The following is a 24825-nucleotide window of genomic DNA, read 5'->3' on the forward strand; positions in this document are numbered from 1 at the left end:
AAAAAACCCCCAAAAAATAACTCAAAATAAAAAGAAAAAGGGATTTCAGAAGATGCATAAGAAGAGGGTAAATTTCTGCTTCATTTTTTGATATGCCTCTCTGCCATTATTTTTTCTGGGCAAAACTTGAATATTCCCAACTACTCACCTCCTTTATCCAACCGCAGTGCCGGCCGGGTGCCAAGGGTGCGTTATTCTGGGCACCACAGAGGAAAGAAGAAGGCCAGTAGGGTAGCTCACCAAAGAAACCGGCGTAGGTAGGATCTTCTACCAACATCACCAAAGAGGGCGGTAGTCTAGCGGTTTTGGGGGTCTCTGGATGAAGGCTTTCGTGTGAGCATTTATTGATGTTTGGTGGGAATTAGAAGTTTGTGTGAGGAAAGGGGTATGTGGGTTGTCTTTGTTTTCCTTGTTTTTTTGTCTTGTGGGTATTGGAATTCTGTGGTGGAGCCGTGTGGTTTTACATCTCTGAGGTAGAGAAAATGGAATTTGCTTTGTGGGTGTTTAAAATGTGATCATGGAAATGCTTCAACTGTAGAGGTTTGGTTGTTGGTAACTTGGTAGCTCTCAAATGCACGTGTTTGATGCGTCGTATTTTGTTTAACTAGGTTGACAGGCAGACTTGAAGAGGTTTTTCTTTTCTGTTTTCTTTTCTTTCTTTTTTTCTGTTTTTTTGGGTTGTGTCCATTTGTCTCTCAGATGGGTCTTGTTTGTTTTCTGTTTATCAGATGAGATTTTGATCAGAAATTGGTTTCCACATTTTGGTTTTCCGTGTTTGGCACGACCACGAGATGAAGAAGGAAGTCTGACATATTCTTCAAGATTCAAGTCTTGGTCTTCAGAATTAGGTTTTTGGTAGGCGGGGGAAATTGATATCTCCTTCTGGGAAGGTGGAAGAAGGGTTGGATCTGCAAAAGAGTTAGTCTGGTTTTGTGTTTGAAATTGGCCTTTTTGAGCATTTATAAAGAGGATTGGAGTCCTTTTGAATTCTCAATATCTGTTGTGGAGTGATCTGACTCCATAGACATGGTTGCCACCGTAGAGGGAAACCATAATTCTGTTCCTTCAAATGGTTCTGCTCATAATTCTAATGGAGTAGAAGAAAAGCTGGATGAGCTTCGCCGGCTTCTCGGGAAAGCCGATGGTGATGTGCTAAGAATCGTTGGTGTTGGAGCTGGTGCTTGGGGCAGTGTCTTTGCCGCGCTTCTGCAAGATGCTTATGGGCATTTTCGCGAAAAAGTTCAGATTAGGATCTGGAGAAGGTCTGGAAGGTCAGTAGACCGAGCAACAGCAGAACATCTGTTTGAGGTGATCAATTCAAGAGAAGATGTTCTCAGAAGATTGATCAGGCGCTGCGCGTATCTGAAATATGTCGAGGCCAGGCTTGGCGACCGGACTCTGCATGCGGACGAGATTTTGAAAGATGGGTTCTGTTTGAACATGATCGATACGCCGCTTTGTCCGCTGAAAGTTGTCACGAATTTGCAGGAAGCCATATGGGATGCAGATATTGTGATAAATGGCTTGCCTTCGACTGAAACAAGGGAAGTTTTTGAAGAGATCAGTAGATATTGGAAGGAAAGGCTTAGTTTCCCTATAATTATCTCTTTGGCGAAAGGAATTGAAGCTGAATTGGAGCCTGTTCCTCGTATCATCACTCCCACGCAGATGATTAATCGTGCAAGTATGGTTTCTATCCATTTATCCATCCACCTCTGTGTGCGTGTGTGAGATTTGATTTACTTTTCAGAAGTTTGTTATTCTCATTTATCTCAAGCATGACTTCTTATTTTTTTGCAAATTATGGTATTTTGACCTATCCTGACTATCATACGGTTAGTAAGTGAAAGAAGATTGAATCGAATTTCTCATTGTGATTATTCTCTTTACAAGAGGTTAAAATACATAACATCAAATGTCGACTAATCTTGGTCAATCTTTTTCCTAAGATGTAGGTAACTAACTAGAGGATAGTTGATCATCAAATGTGATCTATCTTTCGATCTATCTTGATTGATCTTTTTCCTAAAGTGTAGGTAACTAATCAGTAGATAATGATAAGGATAAAACACACAATATTTTTACAATACATTTTTGCAGTATTACAGCAACTAATAGTAAGTGATGTGGCTAATGAAATTGGTAAATCAGTGGTTCCTGTTTGGAGGAGAACCGAAGGAATAGGTAATAAAATAAAAATGGATCCAAGTATGTGGGAAAAATTAGTATGATGTCTTGATCTTTCTTTGTCTCTAACCCCATGCCCTGTAATAATGGTGGGGTAAATTTACAAGTACGCTTTGAAAATAAATGTCTAGTAGGTGAATTTGGATGAGAAATAAGGACTTACCTTTAGCATTTTAGCTGTCCAAAACATTCATGAGAGTTTTGCTTTTATGAAATATTTTTGAATATTGATAATGAAATAAGGTTTTGCAAGCATTGTCTGAGTGCAGAGCTTTTTATGTTTAGTACGATAAATAATGTAGATGTACTATCTTGTGTCAATACTTAGAAATCATATTCATGGACTGTAAACATATATCAAAGCCTAGTTGCTTCATAAACAAGTAGGCCTGTAGGACAACGTGAAAAAGCATGTTTTGACAGTATGAGTTTGCCGTAAGCTTCTTTGTTGAGAGTTAAGATTTTTCTTGTTCCGCAGAAAATGCATGTTTTTCTTTTCCAGTTAATCTTTTGTTGCACTTCTTGATCAGATTTGTTTTTTAGTGCTTACTTCTGGAGGTATGAAGGTCAGGTCTTTTCACATATTTTGTTCTTATATATCATGGTTTGAAGTCTTTGGACAACTGGTTTTTGTTAGTCGTATATCTAACTCATCTCCTGTACCATAGAACCATAATGGATGAAATTCATATATATGTTGCTAGCAAATATTCAGCAGCTGAACCCTCTACAAATTACACACAAATTAGGGAAGGCAAGCAGCAAGCTTGCAAATGTATCCATTTCCATATTTGGAACTTCTAGCATCTTCATCATAACAGTAGTGACCATTTGGCCATATGATTACATTGACGACATTTCATCACATCCTCCTAATGATTTTGTTTAGTGAAATAGTTCTCACCTGGTTTTCCTATAAGTCATTGTGATGCCTGAAATCCATGTGCTTTTCCTCTATTTCCATACAATAACTGTAATGTCCACATCTGTTGTGGGCTGATTGGTGGTGAACACATGGATGCTGCTGCTTTCTCTCAGATAATGTTGTTACAAAACATGGTCCTGGGCTGCAGGGATAATCACTATAACCCAGCAGATGATGCAATAAGCAGTTTTTCCAATATGGATGTCATAAATATACAGTCTTGGAAGTCTTTGAGATATTTGAAAGCCACAACCGGCTCATCCACTTCCCATGACCTCAATCTCTGCTGCCAAATAAAGACTGATCGGTGGTTAACATCATGCAACTGCTACTTTCTGGTTGTTTTCAGATGACTGGTTATGTGATACAGGTTCTGCTGTAATAGTAATGGGCAGACCTCGTATAATGATGTAATGAGAGGATTTGTTGTCAATGTCATGATAAGGACATATTATTGTTCCAGCTGTCTGGGATGAGGCTTTTTGAATCTAAACGAGTCTGTTGAGAATTGCCTTAAACAGTTCTTCTTGCTTGACTTAAATAAATTTCCATGTGGTTTATGCCATCAATGTGTCACAAGCAGTCTTCTAGTCAGTGACTTGATGTAGATTTTTTTTTAAAGGGTAGTGTGGGTCCACCTAATGGATTTTTTTATGACAAGAAACCGATTCTTCATAAGTTGACTTGAAAACTCTAACATTTTCTCTTTCCACATTCACCTATTCTCTTTGGCAAGTAATCTTTAGGTGCCTTTGAAGTGCCACTTGTGTGACCCGTTTAAGGATCTGTTTGGGAAGTGGACATTGGAAGGAGTGGTTTTTGAGAATCAAGGTTTTCCAAACTCACTATTAGTTGTTTATCACAAAGAAATTGGAATAGTTGGAAAGGCACGGGATTCTCCCTCACCAATTCCTTCATTCCTTTCTTATGGATTGCTTATTTGCCAGTTTCTTCTTCTGTAAACGTTTTTTGTTCTCCTGAAAACTTCCAGTCACTTGTTTTTTTTTGTTTTACTCTATACTATTTCATTTTTCATTTCTCTTTCTAGTTAAAAGAGGCCGGGGTAGGCCTAGGAAGACTTGGATGGAGATGATAGGAAAGGATATGAATGCTTTGAACCTCACCGAGGACATGGCATTGGATAGAAATGATTGGAGGAAAAGGATTCATGTGGAAGACCCAAAATGAATTTCTTTTTTGGTTCATATCGCTGACCCCAATTGTTTTGGGATGAAGGCGTAGTTGTTGTTGTTTGTTTGTTGTTGTTGTTGTATTTCTCTCTCTAGTCTCCTGGACATGATTGAGAATCAAAAGAATTGATAACCTGAATCATCTGCAAATAGTAAGTGTTCTTAAAGAAGGAAAACAATCTCAATTGCTTCCAAATCATTTGCTCAAGTTTCCTCCCAAGTCATCTCGACCACTTCCCTCCAAATAAAACTCCTCCAAAACATATGCTAAATTAGATGACTGAGGAAACAATAGAATATCAAAACATGGACAAAACATTAAAGTGTCTCCATGGATATAACATGCATATTGACAACTTTGACACATCGAGCACAGGAGTGCAAACAACTAAGGTCTTCACTGCATACCATACCCTCCAACAAATTTACTAGGATTATATAGTTTGTCCTTTTTGGTGAAAACTTACCCTTCCAATGACTCCAGTGATAATTCGTGGTAAAAATAGTAGAACTGCATTTTAAAACTTCAGAGTGCTGAAATTCCGTGTAGTTTCTTTGGGAGTTGGAAACACACTGTTGACCACTGCGTGGAAATGATAAGAATCATTTCTCCTGGTTCAAATTATGGCATGACTATTTGCTTTCATTCTGATGATGGTAAACTTCTTAATTAGATGTCTTCATATTCTTGTATGCATGGATTTGGTATGTCTGCATGTAGAAGTCAGCGGCTTCAGTGCTAGTTTCATCTAATCAGAATTAAATGAGCACTTGTTAGGTCATTCATTCTGGTGTGGCCTTCATCCACACGTGATTAACTTTCCATTCTACTGTTTTTGTGATTGAGCCCATTATTGACCTATTAGTCCCGTTCTATGTCTTAAAGTTGTCAACTGAAATGATATAGGATTCACATTATTGTGATACTTTCGTTTAATATGATTTTGTGATATGCAAGTCTTTCAGTTAATATGATTTTGTGATATGCAATACTTTCGTTTAATATGATTTCATGAAATTGCATGAATATATACATTGCCACTATATTTACTTTTGTTTTACATCCCTTGTCTTCTAATCCTGTGGCTTCCAGGTGGAGTTCCTATGGAGAACATTCTTTACCTTGGAGGGCCAAATATAGCTTCGGAGATATACAACAAGGAATATGCTAATGCTCGAATATGTGGATCTGAAAAATGGAGGAAACCTCTTGCAAAGTTTCTAAGGCAGCCTCATTTCATTGTGTGGGATAACAGTGATCTTGTTACACATGAAGTTATGGGTGGTTTGAAAAATGTGTATGCTATTGGTGCAGGTACAACCTTGTATTGTTTATAACTGCAAACAGTTGTGAGTCTACAAGAGTAAAATTTATATGTAAATTTTTCCTGTGCGGTTAGGCAGTGCTAGCGTAGTGTTTGACGTGGTATCTTGGATTTACATATCTACTCCAAGGGCCTCAGCTTCTCCTTTGTGCCTCCCATAGTCATCAATTCTGACCAGAAATCAAAGGGAGTTCTTTTGGATGTTATTCTGTTCATTCTAACATGTTTATCCCACCAGGTTGCATGTAATTAACTGAATATTTGCTCGCTGCAGCTTCTCAATAACCATAGCCCAGTTCTGTACCCTCACAACCAACTCCACCACAATTATTATGCCAGAGTTTAGTTTTAGCCATTCTGTCCCATCTCTTCTGCAGCAGCAATGTGATTTCCATTTGTTTTGTTATAATTGGCAAGCTAAACTGAATGAGTTCTTGCGCACTTCAATTTATATGGTAACTTTTTATCGTCTGCAACTGTTATAAGAATCACCAGGCCTTTTAAAAAATTGTGATAACCACTACATTATCTTTATCCCCATACATTTCCCTTATTGAAATATATCCTCTGTTATGGCAGGCATGGTTGCAGCTCTGACCAATGAGAGTGCTACCAGTAAATCTGTTTATTTTGCACATTGTACATCTGAAATGATATTCATAACTCACCTGTTAACGGAAGAACCAGAGAAGCTTGCTGGCCCATTGTTGGCTGATACCTATGTTACTCTGTTGAAAGGTCGTAATGCATGGTATGGACAGATGCTAGCAAAGGGGGAATTGAGTCTTGATATGGGTGACAGCATCAAAGGCAAGGGAATGATTCAGGTCTGTTTTCTGATTCTTTAATTTGCACCTATAAAAATATACTCCACTTAATGGATGTGTATATCTAGTGGCCGCCCCCCTCAACACACACACACACACACACACATGTCTGTGCGCTTTGTAGCACAGTAGTCTGGATAAATAGCAAAATTGATTTACCTTAATTCTTTGATACTTTTTTCTGTGTCCAGGGTGTCTCTGCTGTACATGCATTTTATGAGCTGCTTGGTCAACCCTACCTCAATGTGTTGCATCCTGATGAAAACAGACCTGTTGTCCCACTTGAGTTCTTACCCATCTTGAAGACACTTCATAAGATACTCATCACAAGGTTAAATTTTTTTCTGTTTTTATTCATTTTACTTAATTAACCTTGTTTTTTAGTTATCAACATTTTGCTACATAAAATACATCTATTTTAAGCTAATGAACTTTGTGAGTGAATGGAACTTATCTAACTTATGATAGTTAATAGTGATTGAATTCTATGGTTGGACATTTTGGTGGATCAAACGATCAGATGGGTGGACTATTTACTGGAATTCATTTATTCAAGGGGTGAAACTACCATCCTTAGAAACGTCTTTTGCAAGATTCTGAGCTGGTTCAGTTTTTAATGGCCCTATTTTACCTGTGTTTGTAAGCGGAAACTCTGGAGATGATCTTAGTTCATACCGGCTTATTTCAGAAATATTCTTCATCTCATTAATTAAGATGACCAGCATGTCAAACATGCATAGTATTCTAACGTTTTGTTTGAACTCACAGGGAGCTATCAACCCAGGCCATTCTTCAAGCTTTAAGGGATGAGACCATGAATGATCCCCGTGACCGAATTGAGATAGCACAACGGCATGGATTTTACAAGCCATCTCTTTTGGGACAACCTTGATCAATGGCATTTGAAATCATGCTGCTTCATGTGTGGAATGGATGTGAGAATCTTTCAACAGGTGTGTTTATAGGCTTGATGGGCATGTAGAACACTGAGTGTCATATTTAGTTTTTTTTTTTTACCATGGAAATTTCGTCTTTAATCCGCACATCAGGCACTGTCCAGAGTAGTCACATTGTTGCTAAATAATTAATAGAATTTGCTTTGTATTGTTTTGCACCTATATTACTCACCCAGTTCATAGAAGATCACTGTGGTGCACGCTTTTGTGCTAGTAATGTAGCCAAGAAGTTGAGAACAGTTCAACTTGTATAGAGTCTATAGACCAAGCTCACTGCTCCAATTAAGATGCTGGAATCGTCTTTTTGGCCACGGAATGTGGTAATTCTAGATAAAGGATAACGGATATTTAAAACACAGGGAAAAGAAAAAAAATAGTAACTATTTTGATTGCCTCTCTATAGTGTTGATAGCATCTTTCAAGCAACGACAATAACAAAACTTTCTCATTATCTGAACCAGTTGCCATTCAAAGATGAAATTTCCAATAAATGGTGCAGTTCTCACCCTGCAAAGCAATAGGGTCACTGGCATAGTCAGTCTGTGTGATGAGGCCTGTGTGGCACCTGGTGATCACGACCAGGTCAGCCTGGTGAGCCTAGGGAAAACTATCACAACCACACAACAAAGAGTGCAAGATCACAATGGGGCACGCAGGCACAGTCTTGCAAGCGTGAGTACGCACAATCACATAGCGAGAGCAAGAATGCAAGAAACTTCTTATAACAATTGTAAAACTGCACAGAGAGAGGGGGGGTCCTGTATCACTTAGTATACCGGGGATCTTAGGGCAAAACCCATTGTTACAACACTTAGAGAGGGTGAAAGGGTATTACATCAGGTAGAACAAAGGAAAAAGCTTGGTAGTCCGGAATACGCTCTCCCGCCTAAGTTAACACCATCCTCGGTGCTATTCGCGAGGGTCCTTGCCGCCTTTTCCCCTTATACTTTGCCAGTTCCACTGGCTTTAGTTTTTGTTTCTCACATCGGATCGTCAACTCGTTTCCACCATTCCCAGTGTTGCCAATACTGCCAATTCCATTTCTGAGTAATCTTTTTAAGACTCGGAACCTTTCTCAGAGTTCACAAAACTCGGTCTCTTGGGTGCCCAACTAGTTCGTCAACTCTTGGAATGTGACCTTCAATTCTTCGACCTCAGATCACCATCTAGCTTCATAAAATAATCTTGTTCCCTCTCGGCAACATTAGAACTTTCTCGGACGTCTGCCGATAATTCTACCAACTTTTTCTCAACTTTTGTCACTTGTTTCTTTAATGGGCCAACCATTTCCTCCGGGTGGGAACCTTCTACTGCCTCTACAACAACTTTTTTTTTCTGCCCCTCTTTATGGGTTTCCCAAGGAGTTCACTTACTTTTGAATCTATACTGAACTGAAACAATCACCAAGGGTTTCAGTACCAAACCTTCTTTTTCTTCCCCAGCTCTCGAACAGGCTATGATACCAGTTGTCACGGGCTTAACGAGGCTCGTGCGGCACCTAGTGATCTCGACCAGGTCAGCCTGACGAGCCTAGGGAAAATGGTCACAACCACACAACAAAGAGCGCAAGATTGCAACAGGGCGCACAAGCGTAGTCATATAGAGAGAGCAAGAAGGCAGAGAACAAGAGATAGAGAGAAATAATGCAAGAAACTTCTTATAGCAATTGTAAAACTGTATAGAGAGAGAGGGGGGGTGGGTCCCGTATCACTTTGTATACGGGAGATCTTAAGGCAAAACCCATTGTTACAACACTTAGAGAGTGAAGAGGTATTAGTATTACATCAGGTAGAACAAAGAGAAGCTTGGCGGTCTGGAACACTGTGATTGTTGAATGGAGAACCTATCACTCATTGCTGCAAAATCATCTCTAAGACAGTATCACCAAAGGGATAGACAATGTGGAAATGACAAAGTTCAGCTGATCTCAGCTTCATAGTCGTATGCTGTCATACGTATATTCCCAAACCTAACTCTTTTGGTTCAGTTTCAACCATCCATGCTGGCCTGTTCAAATATAAGCATTAGTCCAAAATGCAAGAAAGTGTGCAACAACAAAAGCAATACATGCAGTAGGAAGAGAAAGATACTTGTTCATTACGAAGTTAATGGTTCCTTTCGATGCACGTTCAAGGAGAGTTTTTCTAGCCTCAACTGAGATTCCTTCAGGCTGTGAAAATTACTGATAGAGTTTAACAGGCTTCCATGGAAATGTTTCCCCAAATCAAGAATCCCATAATTACAAACTTGTGAATATTCTGGTGCATTTCCTACCTCTTCTGGGAACCAAACTACTGGCTGAGTACTTCCTTCAAGAACTGCCATTACGAATGCAGCTGTAGCAGTTCCCACTGATCTGACATGAATAATAAAAAAGATATCATGACACGGTAAAGGCATGTGCTTCCTGCCGTGATAAAACAAAAGGATTTGCAGAATACACATTAATATAATCTATGTTTTTACAGACATTCCCGAGGTCATATACCCACAACCAGTTCAGTGGTATGTCATGAAAGAATAATCACAGATACCCCCAGAACTGTTTTCAAATTCAAATAATACATTCAAATTGCACTCATCCAACTTATGTTTCTTGTGTCATTTTATTGATATCTAGGCAAGGTACCAAAATGGTTATCACCATTAATCGGTGCAATGAAATATCAGAAAAAAACAATTAATATGGGAATCAATTGTAAAGGCACGGCAATCAGAGAAGCATCTAATCAGAACTTACTCTGATAGTCTTTTGTGGCTGTAAATACCAACTGTACTCCGCCCATTTGAGCACTCCAGATCCACCTGCATAGAACCAATGCGAAATTTGATAGAAATATAAAATGAAGAGTTCGAATGTACAACCTTATTTAGATTTGTTTTTTACTATGTCAGAGAGAGAGAGAGAGTTTAAAATCTTTCAACCTATGAAGTTGCTAGCAAATTCAAATAAGCAAATGTAGTAATAGGATTTGCAGAATTCAACCTACACGAAATCTAGTCAAGCTGAGGTAATAACTTACTCTCATTGACACACGTTCTGCAATTCCATCAAATGCTCGAACAAGTGGGTCAAACAATGTTACCAGTTGCTGGACCTTGCCCCTGTCCTTCAGAATTTCCTCCATTACTTCCATGGGTGCAGTTCAAGGTTAAAAACACATAGGCTTCCTACTTTGCAAACATAAAAAATTCCAATCTATAGGTAATTTAAGCAGCGGGCATGTAAATTATAAACAACAGTCAACAGGTTTTATCGAGAGAAAAGAAGAGTTAAAGCAGTAAAAGCAGAAGAGAAAAGGCGGCTAAGAGGGGGAAATTTTGTCCACAAAATTTGGGTCAGAATTACCCAAGTAGGATCCAGATGCATGAGTCTTGGATTCTACCCAACCCAATAACCTTACCTGACTCATTAGACAGTCAGCTTGGTTCTATTGGGTTGGCCTCAGTTCAGGCTTGCATCAGCACCCAACACATTGACACACCCTCACTGAGAGGGATATTGGAAAACAACATCATAGGTTGACCCTTCATGATAGCTCATGTGTTGCAGTATGACTGGGTCAAACAATAGGAAAACCGATTGCTTCTTTGAAGAACTTGATACCATAACCTTTAGCGACAGTCAGTGACAGTTACAGACTATGTCACACTGACACTCCATTTTGCCCTCCGTACCCGTGTCGACACACATGTCCCCGTGTTGACATGCGTCAACACCTGGACACACCATTTTACCCTCTGTGCATACAAGTTTGTATTCAATTTATAATTTATAATTTATAATTATATTTTCAACTTATAACTTTATATTTTCAGTATATAATATATATTTTAGATATAGCACATATATTTAAATTATATTCAGTTTATTTTATATTTATGTGATATTTAATATATATATACAGCAGTGGCGGAGCCAGAAGTTTTTCGTTGGGTGGGCAAACTTCGGGTCTCTGAGACAATGCTATGGTCTTGAAGAACGATCCATTTATTCAGACCAGTGGCGGAGCCAGAAATTTTTGGCTGGAGGCACAGTCTTTGGTGCAGAGATAAAACTTAAATAAGCATTTTGATGCTGTTGGTTTTCGTTTGACAGTGTTTTGTTTGTTGATTTCACTAATCTCAGACTGGGCCTGGACCGAAATTTGCAGTGTTTTTTGTGGATTTAATTAGGCTCGGTTTGAGAGCCTTGCACTGAGATGGAAACACCATGTCCATGTGCTGCCAAAATGTGGCGTCTGAGGATGGAGTTGCCAAAAGCATCCTTTGATGAATGTCTGCAGCTCCCAAACAGCAGAGAGCATGAGAACACGGGGGAAGCCACAATATAGCCCCTATTGACTGTCACACGGCTGCTGCTGTTTCTTTAACACAGCTGGGGCACGTAAGGCTCTCAATCTGGAGTTTTACATGGCAGGGAGGTGGCCTCATTAAGTGACTTGGTTCTTGGTGAGGGTTCCTTTGTCATAAAAAAAATGCTCTTAAACAGAGCCTTAATGTGTGAAATGGCCGAGTCTAGTTGCCATGATGTCCAGACAAGAGAGCTGACATTCACGTTAATAGAAAGTTCAGAGACAAACCACAAGTAGAGCTTGGCTTGTTTTATGGACAAATATAGTTTGGATTGGGCATGGTTTCTTCCGTATTTGGGAGGTAGGCGTCGGAGGCAGTTGAAGAATTGTAAAAGTGAAAGGTCTTCCCCTATTTTCATGTTTTATTTTCCTTTTTTTCAGGATTTCTGGATGAAGCAAATCTTTAATTTATTTCAAGATGTTCCCTTGCCGAGAAAATCCTGATACTGAGATTTGTGATATTGGTTGTGCTTCACATTTTAGGTCTTGGTGCACGTCTTTTTCGAAGTTGCACGAATCTCCTGCATTGGACTGCTTGACAAACCCAGACAACATCAAGTTGGGATGGAGCGATCCATTTTTTTTTTTTTGGTTTCTAATTCTGGGGTGGGCGACCGCCCACCCATGCCCACCCCTGGCTCCGCCACTGATATACAGCTGTGTCCCCGTACCCATATTTTTTGGAATTGCCGCGTCGTACCTGTACCCGTACCCAGGTGACATAGGTTACAGACTTCCCTAATCCTTAAATTTCCACAGCGAAACATTTTCGAGAAATCCTGATAAACATAATTTTGAATATTAAAAGATTCACATGCAATAACCCTGTAAGGAATCTGTGGCTTACTATTATATATGGGTCATTTCACGTGTACTTGAAATACAAAATGAAATCATTTAAGAAGATTACCGCAGGGACCAGATTTGCTATCGCCAACATTCCCCAATTCCAGAAGAAGGGTGCTGTACCAAACCTTGCACTCATGGTTGGCACTCCTAACACTTCATGAGTGCTTCTAACTTCAGGTAAGTTCCTGCAATAAAATGTGCGTATATGAGAAATACTTTCACTTTTTGTTCTTCATCTTGCCTGAATGTGGAATATTCAAGAAATAGTAAGAAATTCACAGTTTTGTAAGACAGCAATAAAGAAAGCAAGATAAGGATAAATAAGATGCACCCTTTGACGTATACTTTTCAAGAGGAAACATGTTCACAGATATATGTTACCAGAATTCATAGGATAAGTTGATAAATCAGCATGAGAAAAATACAGAAATCCAATACTTGTTGCTAAATGATGCAACTTACAACAGATAAACATCTCTCTTTCCAATCCCTTTTCCAAAGTCAATGTTAAGCATCCCACTATATGGTCTTAATTTGAGTTTTTGCCCTGATAAAAGAATATATTAGGATCATTACATATTTATTTAGGTGAATCATCCAAATCAAGAACATAGTAGTTTTAGATATGGTATTACCTACCTTTATTATAGGAAACAACGTCTTCTCCAAGAAGCAGAAAACTAGTGGCTAATATGGTTGGACCAGCCCCACCAGAACCAGCTGTATAATAGTAGAATCTGCAGACAGTATTAAGTAGAAATTCAATAAGATTCTGTTGGGAGCATATAGGCTAATATGTATCCCCCCCCCAATAGAAACATCGATCCTCCATACCAGCATAAGTAGGCCAAGTAATTATTTATATAACATCATAGTAAAAAAATATCACTGATATTTCAGGAATAACATGAACTTATGACAAGTTTATACAGATTGATAACAAGGGCACACCTTATCACAATGGTTTGAAATATTAAAATAATCAGTAGATATTATCACAAAAACAATGTGATACACACGTATTTACAAAAAAAATAAATTGAAACCTTCTTGCTTTACTTTTTTATTTGTCTACCTTTATGCAAATCTAAAGATACCATGTATAGTCTTTTCTTTATTTTCTATTTTCATTTTCGAAACAAGAAAAGATTATTCTGAAAATTTATGATCGTCTGCAGTGTTTTTCATTGTTCATGAAGTTACCATGTATAGTCTTTTCTTTATTTTCTATTTTCATTTTCGAAACAAGAAAAGATTATTCTGAAAATTTATGATCGTCTGCAGTGTTTTTCATTGTTCATGAAGTTCACTGCTATTAGTAAGACTTATTACCAACATTGACGTAACAGACTATCTGTCATAGGATAATAAGCTTTTATTCTGTGAGCTCCATTAACAGAGTAGATAAGAATGAAGTTATTAAGCATAATTTGTGTGCTCTTATTACTGAGCATAATCAAGAAGAAACTTGCATTGATGTGTAGGACCAAGTGGCACAATGTAAACTTACCTTAGCCTCTCTGGTTCATAAGTGCCTTCATTTCTTGCAAGGCGTACGAGCTCAGCTGCCATCACTGTCATGATACGGGCAGAAATTCATCACATGTTAGTACGATGCACATGAAAAGGGTTTGCACCCAAAAGAAAATCTTTTTTGGAGAAAATTTGTAACTGACCAGAAGATGGGATTCACATCCTACTGAGGGTCTTACAAAGGCTAGCAAAATACTGGACTTGAGGGTCTTAAAAGTGCTCTTCACACAATTAAGAAAACAGCGATTACAACAATAAAATACAAAACGTGGAAATCCTTTCATGAATAAGACCAGACTACATATGGGCCATGTTGACAATCAGTTGACTGCTTATCAGTCAATATCAAAAGTGTGTGTCAACTAAATTTTAAATTCTCAAAGTTTCAAACTACTTCCAACATACATCATTGGATATTTTTATAAACATCATCAGCAAATGATACTAGAATGAAATAGATCATAGATTGAATTAGCCATTTTAATCAAATGATAAAGTAGCCTGCAATAGGATTGCAGGCCCAGAACAACTTTGGAAAAAGATAGTGAATAACTAATTCAAATGCAGATGAATGCATGACCATAAAGTCTTCAGAAAAAGGAGCCATATAAATGGGCCAGCAAAGTCTCACCCGGCACCATACATCTGTATCTATCACACTCAATGGATACATTTTTGGGATCTTTGTATAGTTTGCAGATGAGCATATGGACTATCAAGCACATAGGTATTCATCATTTATTGGAAATAGACACGATGTACAATACCACAGTTTTCAGTTTACCCCAAACATCCCAAAACATAGTTGGTTTGACTGAACTTCCATGCTACATCATTTGTACAAATTGTTCCAATAGGGATCTTGTATGTGAATGAGCAGCTCACATCCAGTACACTGACCTTATGCACGGTATAATCATCCCAAGACCAATTGCCCTGACAAACGGAATTGAGGTTGAATGTCAATATGCACCTAATATGCAGATTGAAGCCCTAAATGGTGGACTCTCCATGTAAGATACATTAATTTTACTTAATTTAGGTGCCCCTGATCCTATCAGATATGTCGTCTATGTTAAACCAAACCCAATCTCGGATCGTAACACCTGCTACAAGAATCCAAGAAACATATCACATTTATAAGCAGGCAATCATTTGGCTATTGTCAATGAAGTTACAAGTTCAAACAGCACAATCAATGACGTGATCCACTGAAATTCAAAGGCACAAGGAACCTCATTCTCAGATGCTAATTGCACATAATTAACATAGCAAACAGAGTACATACAAATCATTAACAAATCACTGAGACCACCAATAAGTGCTCTCAAAAAGCAGTCCAACCATTTGAGGAACTGAAAAAGTAAGAAATGTCTAGCACAGCCTGAAAATCTGGTGCTGATATCAAGCCAAGGAAACAGAAAAGTTCACTAGGATATATCATACTCATCTTTGTCTTGCAACCAACTAATTTTAGTAAGGAATTTGGAACCACTAAAGCTGGTTTCACATATTCATACTCGGTCAGGAAACCAAATGCAGCAATAAAGTCTCCAGCCACTTAACCAAGTAAAATAGAACCGAGTTACACTGGATTTCACGTAAAAAAATTTTTTTTGGACACACACCATTGCTCACTCCAGGGTATATTCCACCAGTTGTTATTGCTGGAACATTAGCATCCACTGCTTTCTGGTGAACAGATTTTGCCCGATATGCATAGGTCGTATCATCACATACATCCAGATAGGCAGTCTGATAAAGTATGGAGAGTAAATATAAAAAAAGAACCATGTAAGGCCAACATACATAATCAAAATAACCCACATATTATCACAATGGTGATACCATTTGAGTATAATAGCTGTAGGAAGAAATAGACACACTAGCGTTTCTATGATTTTTCATCTACATATGTACATCCATTTTTAGTGCATGAAGCTCATGAAAGTTGATTGTATCTGTTGACCTTGGTAGAAATTGCAGCTTCAAGTACATTGCACTTCTCTCCCTGCTGAAAAGGCCCAGCTGAATGAACTACAAGATCTACATCTGCAGCTGGTAACATGCAATTCAGTGAGAAAAGGAATGTTTACTACTTGAAGGAAGATCAAACAAATATCTGCATGTATCTACTTTGGCACCTTAAATATCAATTTAGAATGACAAGTGCACATCCTCCATACTACAATTTCAGACTTTAGTGTTGTATCATACAGAGTTATCATATCTTTTTCTTATAGCATGCGAAAAGGCCTAAATAGCCACCATTAAGAGAAAAGCTAAAAGCATTTATAATAGGCTATATATAAAGTTACAAGATCAATCGGGCATTATAATGGCGAAACTGTCAAAAATAATATACATGCACCTTTCAAAGCTTCCACCAATGCATCTATATTATTGATGTTGACTTCAACAAACTCAGAGTTTTCACCAAGTTTAGACACTAATGCAGCACCTCTTTCCCTGCCATACAAGGCAATTTAATCAATTTAGTGTCTGACCTGAACATTATTATTCACTTACTGCAATGTAGTACAAGAGAACTTCTAAAAACTGCATCCATGCCAATAGATACCATGAGAATCCATGTGAAAATACAACTTTTGATCACACCAAGACATCCTTAAATTTAGCATGGAATTGATTATGGAGTTACTGAAATAAATAATGCCATACAAAATGAAAACAAATGAGCATTTGATTATCAAACTCATTTTAGTCCTTTTAAGTTCATATCAACAAAATGGTCTTATATGTGAATTTAAATATATTAGCCTGGCCAAATGTAACCGGTTTCTACTCTTGAGTATGGTTCAAATCCATGTTGTAAATCCTGTGGTTGAGGCCCTCATGGCTAGCAGGTGGCAGCGAGGTCCGGAGGCCACAGTTCTCTTGTGGTCAAATTCCAGAGGGGTCTCTAGGTAGGGCATTCCCGTGATTTTAAGAAGGTGGCCAGCTGTGAGGACAACCATGTCACCTGGGGTTTAGTGGTTTACCATTCGGGCAACTGAATGGGTTCCTCATCGTCATCATAAAAAAAAAGGAACTGTATCTACTTTGCATAAAACATAGAATTAGATAAAAGATAAAAAATATGCAGATACAGAAAAACCAAACATAAATATATGCATGCAATTATATATATATATATATATATATATATATATTATGGTTAATATTTGGTGCTATTGAAGGCATGGATCTATTGAGCCAAAAATCATAGGTTCCAGCTTTATCACCTCAATTTGACAGCATAGATGTGTTCAGCATTATTTGTTTGCTAAGGATCAAACCTTGGCTCATGTTTTTTTGATTTTTTTTGAGAAGATGTTATTTCGATTTAAAAATATGATTTTTTGAGTTGTAAAATTTTAGAGCATTGTGGGCATTGAGTTTTGTATCCCTTGAAAAACTTGCTTACATGTCACAACTACATCATTCAAAACTCATTTTCTACTAAACAAATCATGAAGATCACAACCATAAGGTTCGATCTATAAAAAAATCCAAAAGTTATGAGAAGGTGATTTATACTCAATAATTATGTGCCTTCAATAGTACCAAATATATATATATATATATATATATATATATATATATATATATATATATATATATATATATATATATATATAAGAACTGAACATATTAGGCCCCATTTCTCGTTTTACCCGGTTCTGCCCTATAGGTTTTAAGTGTTTTATGATAGATCTAAAATGTTAGATGTGTTTAGCATGATTAATTTAGTGAGAATCGACTCTTGGATCATGTTTTTTTGAGAAAAAAACATGATTTTATGAGTCGGGAAAAACTGGTACCTTCATAGCCATTGATTTTGGATCACCGGAAAAACCTTTATACAGGTCAGATTTCGGCGATCTAAAAGCTGGTTCCCACTAAAAAAACCTATAGATCACATCTACGGTGTTAGACGTGAGAAAAAATACGATTTTTGAAGGGGCCTAACGAGACCTAACGAAAAAGGGGGGCCTAAGGAATGCCTAAGGAACACATTACTCTATATGTATATATATGTGTGTGTAGAAAGTATGTTTGGCAAAATAAACTCTCATAAGTGACAAAATAACCGTTATGCAGTCAAATGCCTTGGGATTTAACTCAAAGAAATTCCAGCAATATCATAAATTTTCATAATCAAAATCCGTAGATTATAATGCCAATCATATAAATATACATAAATATATACATGTGAGATATTACACACGCTCACGCATAAGATTAATATTTAATCATGTCATTTGTACTGTATTATATAGTGGCAAATCTCCATCAATTCATTTTTGAAGTAGAGCCCCAATTTTTTTGGATGCGAAATTTTTTGGTGCTTTGTGTGCCATTGATTTTTGAAGCACTTGAAAAACTATGATGATGCCAATCATATAAATATACATAAATATATACATGTGAGATATTACACACGCTCACGCATAAGATTAATATTTAATCATGTCATTTGTACTGTATTATATAGTGGCAAATCTCCATCAATTCATTTTTGAAGTAGAGCCCCAAAATTTTTGGATGCTAAATTTTTTGGTGCTTTGTGTGCCATTGATTTTTGAAGCACTTGAAAAACTTGTTGCATCACAATTGCATGACACAAAAGCATGTTTATCGCTGAACAAGCCATGCATATAATACAGACAAGGCCTGATTTCAGAAAGCAGTCCGAACACATATACACACAATTTAAGATCTGATACCCAACAAAACCATAGAAGCGGTACATACAAACCAAAACTCTAAAATCTCGACATTAATTGCGGCAAGAAAACTTAATCAATTTCCAGGAGAAATGCCAAACAAACAAAAAAGATTCACTTAGACAGGCTCGAAATCCCGGTGGTCGGGAAGAAATGGCTATGGCCGCGAAGAAATGGCGAAACAGGAAAGGCTAACGAAAACCTGTTTCTCCCCGCAACGGCCATGCGGAGGTCTGGGCAAAGCTTGGAGAGGGAGACGGCCGTTGATCCGCCGAGCCTGCCTGTGCCCCCGAGAATCAGAACCCTTGATTTCTCGACCCCTCTTCTCTCCTCCCTCTTCACCAAACCCTCCGACGACGGCCCCGCGCTCGCTCCTCCCAATTTCAAACTGACCATCTCTCTCTCTCTCTGCCTGCGGGTTCCAACGGTCAGTTTTCTCTTATGCTTTCCCCTTATCCGTTGATATGACGTGGCGCTTAGTTTGAAAACGGTGACGAGCCATTTTCGAAAGCGCGCGAAGGTGATTGGATTTTTCTTTTGATTTTTACTGGAAGAAACCGCCTCAAGATCAGGTACCTAGCGGCGCTGGCTCCTATTTACAATCACTGTCGTAAAACTCCAAGAGCTTATCCCTAGTCTTCAGGGAGTCGGTCTCTATGCTTTCACTTGTGCAGCAGAGATGACGCTTATAGGATTTGAACCTAAACCACTGGCCTAACGGCCTAGGGTATGAAAGTGATTGGTTGGTTTGGAGCATTTCGAGCTCTGCTGGACCTAGGTCTGGTCAAAGGGTCTAGGGAGCAATGAAAGAGTTGGCTCATGATGAACCGATCCAGACCAAGGGTTGTTCGGCTCTGGTTTGTGAGCTTGCTAGTCATGTGTCAGAGTTACTAGAGTAAGAAGTGGATATGAGAAACTTTGCAGGGCTTGGAAGACCTGGTTAGGTGGGTTCCCTTAAGACATTCAAGTTGAAGGATGTCCATAGTTTGATAGGGTATGTGTCTCTCTTACTGTATGGCTACAAAGTTTTACATGCATGAAACGATTAACAAAAGGACGATTTATAAATCCATCTTTAACCTTCATGCATAAGTGGTTGGTACCAACTACCAGTGATTTTTTTTTTTTTATAAAAAAGTAACAAATGGCTAAAAACAAGAAGAAAAAATGACAACAATTAAATAAAGGTAGACATGTTTTTTACTTAAAAATGATTTTTAAGCATTTTCACAAAATATCCTCGTAGAAATGTTTAAAATGCAACTAAAAGAAGTATAATTTATAACATGGAAACTACGTTTTAAACAAAAAGAAGCTTGTTCGCATATGAACAGTGGCTCCGTTTTCTGAGAAGTCAAATCCCTCCTCAAGCAGAAGACTCCTTCACAAACGCTCCACTCTCCCTCCCATCTTTCTCCCCCCCGAAGTCTGTTCAACGATTCTCAGATTTTTTTCATACATTTGTAGGGTTTTCTTCGGCTCTCGAGAATGGCGGCCGTCGAGAAATCGGGCGATTTGGAGGAAGTACTGAAGCCGTTCCACCAGAGGGCAGCGGAAGCAGAGGTAAATTCCTCTCTCTCTCTCTCTCTCTCTCTCTTGGGGACCAACTGATCAGATTTAGTTTTATCCCGTCGTTCAAAATCGTGTTATTTGATTTTGTATCAATGTAAAGGGGACGATGATTCCGTGAATTTGGAGTTATGATTTTCCCTATTTCGTCTTCCCGCAAATCGGTTTCGTTCTGTATTGTTTGTTTGATTCTCGTATTCACTTCGCTTATCTTGACGATACCGTGAACACGCTTAGGTGGTGTTTGGATGCAACCACCTATCCAGATGAACACGGAGAAGGTGGGATCTTCTATTATAGATGATAATGCGATTTCCCAGCTTATCCCGTTTTTCTGTGTAAGTGGGTGGTGCACCCTAAACCCCCTACTATTTTTGTATAGTGACAAAGGAGCTATTATTTGTCACCCTTGGTTTTTTTTGGGGGGGTTATGATATCGTACACTCTCAATATCTAGAACTTGAGAGCACATCTCCTCTTATTATCGGATGATAATGTTGCTGAAGATTGTAAGATCATTGTCCAATCCTGAGTCTGGATGAAAGGGGTCTAGGGTACTTTCACATATGTAGATGATTATTATCTATTTCTAGATAAAGAAGATGATTATTATCTTGTTTTTTTCTAGCTAAAGAACTATGTCACTCCGTCAGTCTTAATGATACCATAAGCACGCAGTTATAAAATTAATTATCATGTCGAATGATTGGACGAACGTGATGAAAGACAAACAGAATCTATTGAGAAAAACAATGTTTGGGAATTATCTGATCTGCCTGAAAGCAGAAAAACTATTGGATACTATGGGTTTTGGAGTTAAAATATGCCATGCTACCTCTTCATGGACATCCAATTGAAGGAGCTAACTTAACATTTTTGAATCCAAGATCACAAGTAAAGGCTATGAATCTGGGATTGAAATGAGATGAGCATCTCACAAGTGGCTTGGGCTTGGCTTGTTATAACCTCTGCTCGAGGTCGTTTATTTAATAGATGCGCCAAGGTCAAACTCAATCTAGAGCTTGTTTAGTTAAACCAATTGAGCTTGAACATGATTTTGAGGTGCGTATATATATATATATATAATATCATTTGTCGCACAAGATGCTTATTGTCTAACGGTTTTATGATTTTCTCTCAAGTGAGACATGAGTCACATGACAGGTTCAAATCCTGGCCCCTCCTTTACAAAAGTAACTTTTTTCTTTTCTCAAGGAATAACTAAGCTTGAGATTAGCTATTGATTTGAGCTTGCTCAATCTGACTGAGCAAGTTTGCACATGCATGTGTATGTTCATTACAAGCTCAGGTGATGCACCAAGACTTGGACTACCTGGGCTCATGCTTGATTTGGCCGAGCTCATATACAACCTCAGTGTCCAGGTATGGTCTTGGTGAATCTGGATGTACCACAAGAACTTGGACGCACAAGGGTGTGCTCCTTCAACTAGATAAGAGTTAAAAGCATAGTCACCTGTATTGTTCAAGGTAATTTCTCGGCAAGGGATTTTCTTGGGGATATTTTGAAAAAGTGTTTTTTTCTCAAAAAAATCTTGGGAAAAAGAAGATTTATAATTTGAAAAGGTGTAAACAATAATAAGAAATATAGAAAAATAATAGATTTTGTATTAGTTTTCTGCAAAAGTATAAAGAAACAAAATTTAAAAGTTTTTAAAATTCAAAAGAAACAAAAAATAGAAAAATTGAACTTAAAATATACAAAAGTAAGATTTTTTAAAAATATTGCAAAAATATAATGATAATATCACACAAATATCGGGAAATTTTCATTTTGTTGATATTCTGAAAATATCATGATATTTTGCCAATATTATCAGCCTACCTCAAAGTGGCTATAATATCGCGATATTTTCAAATTTTCAATGGTATCAACGACTATGGTTAGAAGGTTTTCTTGAAATCCAGGTTTCGAAGATGCTGAATGTGAATGCTGATTCTCTGATTCATTATATGATGTTTAGATCGGTCAGATAAAGTGATTGTGAAATGAGGTGTTCTGCTATGAATCCTGATAGGGTTATCTAGAACTACCAAGGAACTAATGATGAACTAGGCCCCTTTCATATTATCATAATGGGTTACATGTTGTGTCTCAAAATTAGCTTTGCACTTGCAAAAATTTTTATACTTGGACAATCATGTAACTTTTCAAAGCCACCTTATTGTAGATTTGGAGAATTGTATACGTGAATGCATCAACCAGCAGAGTTAAATTACTGCCTAGTTTCTGATGCACACTAAAATAATTTACACAGCTCATGGACTCATTGGTAGTCCCAAAACTTTATGTACTGAGCAGTAACTCATTGTAGTTATCGGGTTCATAGTTGCCATAAGCTCCCTGGCTTCTTACAAATACACTTCCTAAGAAATCTGCCTCAGGATCATGGAACTACATGCTTCCAAAGTTCTAGGGGAAGCATGCTTCCAAAGTTCTAGCGGAAGCATGCTTCCAAAATCATTCTTCCAAAAAATGGGAAGCTCATCCCCTGATATGAGAATCGAGCTTACCTGAGATTGGAAATGTATTGCTCTTACTAAATGACTCATGCTTCCTTTTAAAAATTCACATTTTTCATATAAAACCTCCATACATGAGGGGTGTTTGTTGGTAAAAAAAGCTAAAAAATGTATTCAAGTGAAAACACTTGCTGCAACCATTGCTTTCTTATTGCTTTCCACGCACTTTCCAGTTTCCACTACTTTATACTTGCATTCCCTCAAGTTTCGTGAACACTTCATCCTTCGTTCATCAGGGTATCTCTTAAATACATGCTTCTCACCTTCTGCTTTGTGCCTCACTTTTTGGTGTCCACTTGCTGGTACGAGCATCTCAAGTGCATTAAGCCCATACACTGGGAGAATTTTGCGTTATTGCGTTCATATTTAATATTATTCTTGGTTATATGTGTGCACATGCATGCACACAAACTCTTAAAGTGGAGTTGATGGCTTTTAAACGTTCAACATTTCTTTTTGTTGAACCAGGCATAGCTGTAACGAAGTATGCGGAAATATAAAGAATGCTTAAAGCATTCACAAAGTCCTACAATGGACAAATACAAGAGAGAGAACAATAGAGAAGTCCACTATGGGACACTACACCAATCCTTAAAAGGTAACACATAAAAAGAATATGAGCTTTTTTAGAGAGAAGCTCTAAAGCCTTACCAATACAAGAGGGGGAAGCCCCTATTTATACATAATGAAAAAGACAAAAAGGGGAGCACCATTGGGGGCTCCCCATAGATCCTTCATATGTTATATTTTTCCTCGTGATAAGAGTCTGACTGTTCACTCATAATTTGTGATTGACAAAAATGCTAATAATGCTTTTCCTGTAGCTCTTCTGTTAGCCTGCAGGATTTATGTGTCTAAAGACCTTATCATTCACTTCAAGAAAGTGGTTTTATTTGTTTTCTGTTTAACCTTGTCCTTTTGATAATGAAGATTACGTTGACTCATACTATTAAAGGGCTACACCAGATTTGTTTCTTAGTTGAATATTGGTTTGCAGCTGTCACATAGAAATGAACATGCTTGGTGTGACACGGGAGCTTTGTAAAATTAAGATGCAATGACACACACGACACCCTTCAAAAGCATACACATTCATAATACCTGTATGATTGTGTACATCCAAATTTCTTAACCTAAAGCAATAAAGCATGAATACAATCTTCAGTGCAGATTTTTTAACAACTTGGTCCATTAATAATATACATTAAATACGTTGTCTAAGATAAAATTGGCATGCATGTTATCAGTGACAATTTTAGAAGGAAAAAAATGCATGCAACTACAGAGAAACAGATGAAGTTTGGGTCTTGGTGTTAACTCTCTGATGAAGATTTGATTGTGTCCATGAAGTGTCTGGTGCTGTGTCTGCTTCGGCAGCTTGGGCATAAGACACTCATGCCAAGTAAAGTGTCCAGGTGACAGTTTTGTGGATTTTGTTCATCTTATACAATTTCATCTTCTTTGCTTTGTAAACTAATCATTTTTTATCTTCCTTTTTTTTGTTTTTAAAATTTTTAAGATCTCTCTTAGATTTAATGTTCATATTGATAATTAACGATTTGTGATCTGTAGGAACGGTTGACAAGACTGGAAGTCCTATTAGAAACTAAGGAAGGTATATCATCGTGTCTAATTTAAAATTAGAAATTCTATAAGTATGATGGATTGAAGTTGAACCCATTTATTTGGTTTGGCAGGACACTCCACTTCTGCTAATGAGGAGTTGTTGTTGCAATTGAAGGACCTGAAGGCCAAATTAGAAACTGCAGAAGCTGAGATGATATGTCAAAGAACAGAGGTCTTTGTTATACTGGTTCTTTTTTTACTCTTTTATCTTT

At 37.7% G+C, this 24825-nt stretch overlaps 3 protein-coding genes and 1 long non-coding RNA gene across 5 annotated transcripts in view; 2 read left to right on the top strand and 2 right to left on the bottom strand.

Annotated features, from left to right (window-relative positions):
* Positions 1 to 7595, top strand: LOC149814220 (putative glycerol-3-phosphate dehydrogenase [NAD(+)] 1, cytosolic). Of its 2 annotated transcripts, none has more exons than XM_089989315.1 (6): positions 1 to 630; positions 729 to 1684; positions 5396 to 5617; positions 6207 to 6454; positions 6646 to 6785; positions 7223 to 7595. In XM_089989315.1, the coding sequence occupies exons 2-6, from the start codon at positions 1027 to 1029 to the stop codon at positions 7344 to 7346; spliced, it is 1392 nt and encodes a 463-aa protein (XP_089845441.1). In that variant the 5' UTR covers positions 1 to 630; positions 729 to 1026; the 3' UTR covers positions 7347 to 7595. The 2 variants fall into 2 exon arrangements, with proteins under 2 accessions (XP_089845441.1, XP_089845440.1); XM_089989314.1 differs by having other exon boundaries at positions 1 to 257.
* Positions 7365 to 24825, top strand: part of LOC149814221 (uncharacterized) — a 25634-nt gene continuing 8173 nt past the window's right edge. The window contains exons 1-4 of the mRNA XM_089989316.1: positions 7365 to 7407; positions 20345 to 20440; positions 24560 to 24602; positions 24685 to 24785. Of these exons, the coding sequence (XP_089845442.1) occupies positions 7375 to 7407; positions 20345 to 20440; positions 24560 to 24602; positions 24685 to 24785 (273 nt within the window). The 5' untranslated portion in view covers positions 7365 to 7374. The remainder of the gene's footprint in view (positions 7408 to 20344; positions 20441 to 24559; positions 24603 to 24684; positions 24786 to 24825) is intronic.
* On the bottom strand, positions 8104 to 9580 carry LOC149814222 (uncharacterized). The gene is made up of 2 exons (XR_016427948.1): positions 9501 to 9580; positions 8104 to 9417 (listed from the first exon to the last, which is right to left on the bottom strand). It is a non-coding gene; the product is annotated as an uncharacterized LOC149814222 (long non-coding RNA).
* On the bottom strand, positions 13246 to 19285 carry LOC149814223 (uncharacterized). The gene is made up of 4 exons (XM_089989835.1): positions 19080 to 19285; positions 16519 to 16616; positions 14125 to 14188; positions 13246 to 13351 (listed from the first exon to the last, which is right to left on the bottom strand). Exons 1-4 carry the CDS (start codon positions 19271 to 19273, stop codon positions 13246 to 13248), a joined length of 462 nt encoding a protein of 153 aa, XP_089845961.1. The 5' UTR covers positions 19274 to 19285.

The sequence above is a fragment of the Nuphar pumila genome, chromosome 15 (genome assembly GCF_984573655.1).
Source record: "Nuphar pumila chromosome 15, dmNupPumi1.hap1.1, whole genome shotgun sequence".
Lineage (NCBI taxonomy): Eukaryota > Viridiplantae > Streptophyta > Magnoliopsida > Nymphaeales > Nymphaeaceae > Nuphar > Nuphar pumila.

What these genes read in the sequence shown, in the direction of transcription:
- LOC149814220 (XM_089989315.1), top strand. Translation starts at nt 1,027, where the DNA reads ATGGTTGCCACCGTAGAGGGAAACCATAATTCTGTTCCTTCAAATGGT. An exon ending in TGTGTATGCTATTGGTGCAG is followed by an intron (nt 5,618 to 6,206) that starts GTACAACCTTGT and finishes CTGTTATGGCAG; the next exon opens with GCATGGTTGCAGCTCTGACC. An exon ending in CATAAGATACTCATCACAAG is followed by an intron (nt 6,786 to 7,222) that starts GTTAAATTTTTT and finishes TTGAACTCACAG; the next exon opens with GGAGCTATCAACCCAGGCCA.
- LOC149814223 (XM_089989835.1), bottom strand. Translation starts at nt 19,273, where the DNA reads ATGGTCAGTTTGAAATTGGGAGGAGCGAGCGCGGGGCCGTCGTCGGAG. An exon ending in GCCGTTGCGGGGAGAAACAG is followed by an intron (nt 16,617 to 19,079) that starts GTTTTCGTTAGC and finishes CTTGTATGGCAG; the next exon opens with GGAAAGAGGTGCTGCATTAG. An exon ending in TATGAACCAGAGAGGCTAAG is followed by an intron (nt 13,352 to 14,124) that starts GTAAGTTTACAT and finishes TACTGTCTGCAG; the next exon opens with ATTCTACTATTATACAGCTG.